Source organism: Aythya fuligula, chromosome 1 (genome assembly GCF_009819795.1).
Source record: "Aythya fuligula isolate bAytFul2 chromosome 1, bAytFul2.pri, whole genome shotgun sequence".
NCBI lineage: Eukaryota > Metazoa > Chordata > Aves > Anseriformes > Anatidae > Aythya > Aythya fuligula.
This window is the reverse complement of record NC_045559.1, coordinates 74915275-74924371: the sequence shown is the minus strand read 5'-3', so window position 1 is coordinate 74924371 and position 9097 is coordinate 74915275. Positions and strand designations below refer to the sequence as shown.

The window sequence follows — 9097 nt, the reverse complement described above, 5'->3', positions numbered from 1 at the left end:
TAGCTGACCTTGTAAGAAGGTAAAGGCAGTGATGCTGTTTGTCTTTGAAGCCGTGATCAGGTCTGTAGGACACTGGTTTGGCCATAACTGATCAAAGAGAATCCAGTCTCACATGCATGAGTTACATATGCAAAACAAGCTATTTTGTGTAGAAGTCCTCAAAAATGGAATCAGGCACATAACCTTTTTTTATATGGTCTACAGCTTCAGCCTTGATTCACAATGACAGGTAGACTGACTCAAGAGCAGGACAAGAGCAATGTGAAAGTGTATGCATCTAAAGTAATATTTACAAACTCCTATGCTATGGAGTCATTCAGGCAACTCTTATACTACAAAATCTTTCTAAAACAAAAAGCTGAAATCAGCATGCAAGTGGCTCTGGTATTGCCACTCCCAAAGGAGCAAATTGATGCTAAGCAGACCAGAATGACAAAATTGAGTACTTCTCGTTTTGCAAAGAGAAGCAAGAAAAACAGATGGTAACAAGATTCCCCTTCACTGTTTACTCATGGAAGCATCTCTGTACATGTCTGCATCAAACAGTACAGGTCTTTCTTTGCACTGAGTTATTGCTGGCTCTGGTGTTCTAACTACCTTTAAACATTGTTCTAAGCCGTGCAGTTTAATATACAGAAATAAACTCTCTGAAATGTCAAGTATTAAATAATCCTCTTTCCCCTCCCCTTATATGCAGAGAGATATATTCTTTCAGAAGAAGAGGGAAGTTTAATGATTCAGACTCGCTGCTGCCATCATTCAGTTCCAGCTTTGAAAAGCAAGAAGTGCAATGGTGTTAAGAGAGGATTAAGGGAAGAGCAACTGAAACAAAATGCAGCTGAGTACCAATGCCAACTTCCACTTGCGGGAAAACCAGACCCGATATATAGTTTCATCATCTGTTCTAAAATCTGTGACACTTGTAGCGGCATCATCCCCTACCTCCAATCACAGGCTGACAAGAGGTTGGAGTCTGGGGCTGCAGTCCCGCAGAAAGGAGTCTGGGGGTTCTGGTCAATAGTAACTTGTGCACTGGCAGCCAGGAGGGCCAGCTGTGTCCTAGGGTGCAACAGGCATGGCATTGCTAGTCAGTCAAGGGAAGTGACTGTCCTGCTCTGTTCTCCGCTGGAGAGGCCTTACCTTGAGTACTATGTGCAGTCTGGGACACCACAATGTAAGAAGGACACAAACTGTTAGAGTGTCTGAAGGAGGGCTACAAAGATAGAGAAGGGTCTAGAGGGGAAGACATGTGAGAAGCATCTGAGGACGCTTTGTTTGTTCAACCCAGAGAAAACTGAGGGGGAAGCCTCATGGTGGCCTGCAGCTCCCTCACGACAGGGGAGGGTCAGGCTGGGTGTTAGGAAAAGGTTCTGCACCCAGAGGCACTGGGACAGGCTCTCCAGGGCAGCAGTCACAGCACCGAGCCTGCCGGAGTTCAAGAAGCATTTGGACAACACTCTCAGACACAGGGTCTGGTTTTGGGTGGTCCTGTGTGGAGCCAGGAGATTGACTCCATGACCCTTGCTGGTCTCTTCCAACTCAGGATATATTATGATTCTATGAAAAGACACAAGAGAAAGTTACCAGAAGTGAGAGTTAGTTATAAGAAGCGCAAAAAAAGAAATACAGCTATACTATGTGAACTGTATTTCCACATAGTATTTCAATACAGTAGCTTGCTTTTCTATCCCACTCTTAGTGCTTTGATTTCTAAACCACGATAGCAATTTAATAAGAAAGCTAGTTTCACTAATTGAAATTAAAGGCTAATTTTACCAGATCATTGTACAGACAGAATACAGATGGCAGTATTTAGAAAGCTGGAGACTGGCATCTGCACATATAAATTTAATTAAAAAATCGGTTTATATCAATTGTTTTTATTAGATATCATCAGTTTACAAATTTGAATTAAGAAATAAAGTTACAGAACAGAATTAGCTTGACCTCATTCTTGGTTGTGAGGATTTTTCTTTAAGGTCTAATTATTTTATACAAGATGTCATCAACAAAAATTCTAGACTGTCTAAAACACAGCCCCACTAGATTTTCTCATTCAATACTTCATAATTTATCAAAAAACTAAGATTGTTCTAAACATTTTAACAAGTATTTTACTAACTACTTTATATTAGGCCCTTTATATTTTTTCTTTATTTTTTTTTCAATTCGTACACAATACAGATTATTTTTTAAAGCACTTAAGGATTCTATATTGCAATTTTTTAAAAACTTTCACAACTAGGAATAAATAGATTGTTCCCATGACAAGATGAAATCTATTATTCAATATATCAGATATCTTTTCTCCTTTATACTTCACATTAAACATAACATTTTTTAGTAGGAATATTGTTTTAAAACACTAAGTCCCCATCATTTTAATGCACATCAATTTACGACTGCAAGAGCTTTTTCCTCCTGAAAAGCATAGGTTTAATTTAATTCTATGTTTTGCTACAGTCCACTAAACACCATCTCAGCATATGCTTAATCTAAATTTTCTCCGCATTTCATAAGACAGTCAGAAGACAAGTTATGTCTGGCAACTAAGGATGCAACTGCACAGAGGTTTCTATTACAAAGTCTCATTTTCAAAGCACATGTTCATCCTTCTTTCTCTTCCCTGCCTCACAGCCAAAAACAGTAATAAAAGACAGATCCCAACATCATTAAGGTCACTAAGAGAAATACAAGACTGTAACAGGGAGAAAAAAAAAAGCATATTCAATGTAACAAGTTTCTACAAGATTTCTGCTCTGTAAAGATGAAATAACAGTAAAAAGAGGCCGAGACAGAAAGCTCCACAACAAATATGCTGGAACAATTGAAAATATCAACAGTCTTAAGGCAACCTTCATTCAAATCAGCAGTGTGATTACTTGTGTATCCAAAATGAAATTCTTCTTTAGTGTACTTAATTGATATACAAGATGTTATGAGCCATATCGATCCTAGAAAAGCAAAAACAAACAAAAAACAGGCATGAATATTGTTTCCATTGAAAGAAATCAGTTTATATTTGTACAATAAATAGTAGCTTAATTATTGAAGTCTTTACAAAAACTGACCATTGCTTCAAAAAACTGGAGCTTAAAGCTCAACTTTTAATAGGGATAATCAGCCTCGCTTTCAAATATACAAGAGCTCCCACTTCCCTCATATGGGGAATGTAAACTGGAGGCAAGCTTTACACTATTTAGAACAGGATGTATTAATTGTGTGCACAAATATGGATCTAAGGTATTACTGTCAAATCAGTTCAAGAACCAATACAAGAGCTAGGAACTATAACAAGAAGATGAGAGCAAGTAACTTCCCATGCTAGATTTTCTGTTTGGATTCTAAGAAAAAAAACTTGGTAAGGAAAAAACAAAAAGATATTCTAAGAAAGGTGCGCTATCAGCTCCAGATTTACTTTTAAAAAGATAAAGATCTACTGTCTATCATAACAGGTCTATAAAACTCAAAACCAAATTAATTCTTTTCCTGCCAGTGAATCATTAGGAAGATCTATGACACTAAATCCCTATAAAAATAATTTAATTGATGTATAATAAATCATATTATTTTTCACTAACCTGTATAGATGTCATGACTCCATTAGCAAGTACAGAAAGTTTTCCAGCCACTGATTTCACTCCTTGTTTAAATTGCGCTATATCAGGAGCTGAAGGCAAGACATTCGTAATATTGTAGCTTCCTAAAGGAAGAATACACATGAAGACAAAAAGAAAACTTTCTGTAAAAAGCAGTCTCTTTTTTTTACCCCCATGAAGATAATCACTATAAAAACAGTAGGCCTAAATCTCACATTTCTTAAATCCATTTTGCTTTTTTTTTTTTCCTCGTATTTCTACCCACCCTGTCATTTTCTACACTTCGTATTCCCAGCTGAGCAAATTATGTTCGGATAATAGATGATTTACTCTGCATTTTCAACCTGCTGCAATGACATTTGTCTTGTATCTTCAATAGCTGTTCTTATGTTGCAATTTAAACATGAACGCATTTTACTGGTAGCTAAAGTAATGAACCCTATTTGTGTGCATATGGTCATTTGCTTGCTGTACATACACACATATTTTGCATTACTACATCAAAGGCTTGGAAAATTCCATAGAATTATAGTCAAGGTCATTTACATAGCACGATTAAGACTCCAAAACAAATCTGGCAATCCACCCTTCCTTAAAACAATGTAGGTTTTTGGCCAGTGAGGTACTACTTCTACTGCTATTATAAGAAGTACAGGCCCAAAAATGACAGATGGCAAAGGTGTTTCAAAACTAACTGCATTGTAAGTATTAACATACTAACAATTACAATCAACCACTCAATAGTGAAAAGAATTACTGGCATGCCTGAATACTGCCAACTATTTGGAAATACGCTAAATGCCTGATATTGTAAAGAACACAAATGTCAGTGAAAGAGTACTGCAGAACTATCATCTTGGAAATAAATGAAGTTCCTGATAGGAAGCATACCAAAGCAGAACATGTTCAAAACAGAGACTGCAATCTGTAGCCCTAATTTAGGCATGCAGTCAACTGGTAGTCATGATCAGCCAGAACACTTCTTGTAAGTGACACAGTTATCAAACTGCACACAAGCTCATCCAACCACAGACACTGCACTCTTCTGAATTGTAACTCCTTTTGACAGCATTACTATACACTGACTGCCTTTTTTCATTTTTTTCCTTTTCTTTTTCCCTCCAAGGGAGACCTGCAGCTCCACTTCTCATTGCAATTTAAGTTAACATCAGGCTGAAACAGACATTACTGTGGCTAGAGTGATTTGAGTAAACTAAATGGATGGTTCATAATGAAAGACGCACTGTTGTCAGTGAGCTTCCCACCCCATTCTCTAAAGCAGCTAGTAGGATGGGCACACTTGTCCATAGATTCTTTTCAAAATTATTATTCAAAGCCTCATTATTAAGGAGGTATCCCTATTTCTGAATTGTAATTTTGACTTTCTTATGATCCATTCCATTTAATAAATGCTTCAGCATTTTTGCAATTAAAGTACAAATAATAGAAATAATAATTAAAAAAAAAAAAAAAAACGACAGATATAAGTAAGCTGGGTAAAGCTCTACTCTTTTCTCAAACAAATGAATTTTCTCCTGTTTCTGGTTTTGTACAGTTATCTGAAAAACTTCTTGTAAATTATATAGGAAAACAACTTTTCTTGTGATTTCCTTCAAAATCAGCATCTAGAAGTTAGCTATCTGACATGCCATCTTTCATAAGCAATACATTAAAAAAAAATAAAGGCTTTTTCTTGCAGTTTTCTCATTTTGGTAAATAGATCCTATAGCATTCCAAATAAGGGCAGACACCCTGAAACTGTTCCAATGTAAAATCTCATGAAAACAACTTCAGTTTCAAAGGACATTTTACACTGACAAGGACTCCAGAATTACAGCAGCGTATTTGTTGCCAACCACTGGTCTCCTGATTACATTCATTTTACGGAACTGATGATGGCCTTGGCATTAATTCGACACCAGACAAGCTATCAGTGCAGTAAAATTTCTCAAAGAATGGTCATCATAAAAAAATACAGGGGTTGTAACAGGAAAAACATGCAGGAAAGGCAAATTCTATAGCCTGAATAGAATGTGAACTTAAAACACAAGAACTAGTAATTCCTGGTGTATTATTTACTGGCTATCATTTCAGACAAGTAACAGCCCAGGAAATTTACTCAGAGTTTGGTCTTTGTAATATTACTTCAAATTTACTGTTGGACTATGTAACATGGTTGCCAGTCACAGTAACTTACCTTCAAACATAGGAAAATATTTTTAATTCCTTTATATATCTTCGTATTCCCCAAGCCCTAAGAGACTTTCCAGTTGGTCAGTAGTGAAAAAATGTGTGCACATATTAAGCTTTATATAAGTACCCTTATTCAGAATATGGTCAGAATTTTATCATGTGCACATAGAAAGGCTCATTCCTATATATACATATGTATGTACAGCATATATACACATATATGCTACAGAAGCCTCAAATTCCACATTCTGAGTAAGGATATTTACAGCCTGTTTTGAAATGACACAGTATAGTTGAAATTCTACTTGAGCTTAACCTGATAAAAAATATATATCTAAAACACTAACACAATTTGCCCCATATTTAAGTTGTATTTACCTTTTCCCAGTCTATTATTAACTACTGTGTAAAAACCCCACACAGACTACACAAATTGTAACAAAAATATAATTCCATATAAAATAATGTATATGTAAAAAATAAAAAGGAAGTACTACTATCTAATATTTAGACATATAGTACTGAAAATATTATAGTTTACAAATTCAGAATGAAACGTTTCTTTTTTCCCCTACACCTTTTCTTAAAGCACAGGTATGACACCATGCTGCAAATATGCTTTCAACTAGATTAAGAAAATTGCTGCAATTTCTGCTTTGTTTCCTCTTCTCCTTGCCTTTTTTTTTTTTTGAACGGTGTTTTGTTTTTTTAAATAAATTGACTAAAATCCAGCTTAAATAACTAGTAACAGGAGTTATTTCTCTACTAGCCAATATTTTTATCTAACATTTCAATAAAGATCCTCTTAGATTCAATGAAATTATTGCAGCTATTTTCACACAAATGTACATACACTTATGTTCCTTATGGTAACTTATTAAGACTACCTGATAGTGAATTTAGGTATTATCTTACATAAATGTAATGTTACAGAAACAGATAACTTTTGATACTGTGACTAGAGGCAGAGTACTGGAGTGTATCCCACAGCACACCAGAGTCTCTCTGTTAAATACGTACCAGCTGGTTGTTTTTTCTGATCTTCAAACAAGTCAGCTGAACTTATAGAGGAACTTCCAGAAAGTCTTTCTAGGCGTGCCCTAGCTTCATACTAGAAAAGAATTGAGAAGAAAAAAGTATTGTAACGATATGTTTCAATCTTTTGAGTTTATGTCAGATAATTAACAATGAGATTACAGATTCAGTTTTAAAATACACAAATCCATCTGAAGTTGACCATTCTGAAAGCTGTTACGATTAGTTTTCACATAACTTATGCAGCATGAGCTTGTCCTCTCAACTCATTTTTGAATGCATCAAATGATGTGGCATTTACCATTGCAACACCAAGAGGCCCATTCACTATTAGCTCCCCTAAAACCAGCAGTTGATGACTATGCAGAGAATAATGCACAATTCAACCATTAAAAACAACAACAAAAAATGTGAAATAGTGGCTAGGTAGGGTTAGGGAAAACCACACCATTTTAGCATCATGTTAACTTTTCTAATCACATGATGCCTTTACATAAACTTTTTGCAAGTTCTTAGTAATTATATTTTTTTTACATCACTGTTTATATTGTGAGTTTTTTCATTGAAAATAGATTTTTTTAAGCGATCCCTTGCCTTCAAAATTCTAAATAATATTTATGCTTTTTTTTTTTTTATTTCCAGGCTGATCCAATTACATGCCATTTGCTGAACGATTTGCTTAATTTGTCTTACAGTAGTAATAATGTTTCCACTTAAATACATAGGGGACAGCTACTTCTATCAATAGTTTGTTTGCATCAGTTTAGTTATTTAGAATGGAAGAAGTAACCCTTTGTCCAAAATCAGACTGTTTCTTTTAAAAAAAAAAAAAAAAAAAAAAAAAAAGATTACTCAATCATAACCTACCACCTCTATCAGAGAAGAATGATGTTGGAGGTAAGGTTCTACCAGCAGCCCTAACTCCTTGAAAGGACATACTGAACTATCAGTTATTGCAGACTGGTACATTTCCATCAAACAAATATGCAGATAAAATTCTTAAAATCTGTAAAAACAGTAAGTTTGTAGCATTTATTGGCTACTACTTTACACAATACCATGCTCTAAAGCCAAAGAATATTTTCCCATTCACAAATATTTATAATTGCTTTCTACTTACATCAGCATGATCTTGTCTTCCGAAATACATGTCTGATGAAATTGCTTTTACATTGCCAAATTTTTTTTTGTGCCTCATCTGTGCTTAAAGATGGCTCATATTCAGGCTTACGACAAGATGCAGGCCTAAGAAAAAAATAACCCACATTACCAGTGTAACATTTATATCACAACAATGCAAAAAATCAAGAATTTTTTTCTACTATCATCTTCGTTTTGTGAAGCCTTTGGGATTTTTTTTTTTTGAAGTTGAAATTAGATCAGTATGAAGATAAGACAAAGAAATTCAGATAATTTATCCTATATGGAGGAAATAAAATTTCAGTGACAGTTTTACAAGACAATGAACATACAGTACTTAAAATTTGTTAATCCTGTATCTTTATTTTTAGAGTTCATTTAAAAAGCAAGCCAAAATTATATCAACTAGAGTAGAATATTCCTACAAAGCTTCAAAAAAAAAACACCCCAAAGCAGAATTCGTATTGAAACCTAACAGTACAAATGTTCAGCATCCTCTGAAGTATCATTTCCTTCTATCTAAACAAACATGCATGTTCAATAATTTATTTATTTTTTAACAAACATGCTCAAATAAGGAAGTAATAGCACTATGGACATCAACACCAATTTTGTGCTGCATGTATTACTGGTCAAATCTTTAGAAAACAGTAGAGGATGTTTGTAGTAAAAATCTGTACTGAAGCGTACAGGTAAATGAAGAATACCCTTTTAAATAAGAACAGAGGCAAATAAGACAGGGAAGTATGCAAAACCCCATATTCTTACATTCTTCCAGCTCATTACAAAGATAAAAACACCGTTGTCACTAGAAGAAACACACTCGTCTTTTATCATCACAAGTAGACCTGCTGTTTGCATGCATACCCAATATCCTAATCCTGAGAGCCGAGTACCCTACAGTTTCATTCATTTGGTAACTGGATTCTACTTAGTTCATCAGACAACAAACAAAGCAAGTAAAGAAAGCAAATTCTCAAAGCAGTACAAATATGGAGAGAACCTCAAATATCTTTTATCTACTATTTCTTTTGCTGAAAAAATTTTGGAAATTGCCTCCAGCAGATACACTGCACAGCAATAAGCAAAACAGTGTTTATATGTAAGAAACTGAACAGGAAAGTCAGCTT

At 34.8% G+C, this 9097-nt stretch overlaps 1 protein-coding gene across 1 annotated transcript in view; it reads right to left on the bottom strand.

The window, feature by feature from the left end:
* Positions 1-2185: 2185 nt before the first annotated feature.
* Positions 2186-9097, bottom strand: part of ARFGAP3 (ADP ribosylation factor GTPase activating protein 3) — a 32789-nt gene continuing 25877 nt past the window's right edge. Inside the window, 5 exon segments of the mRNA XM_032202787.1 lie at positions 2186-2954; positions 3582-3703; positions 6813-6903; positions 7948-8013; positions 8015-8072. Of these exon segments, the coding sequence (XP_032058678.1) occupies positions 2937-2954; positions 3582-3703; positions 6813-6903; positions 7948-8013; positions 8015-8072 (355 nt within the window). The 3' untranslated portion in view covers positions 2186-2936.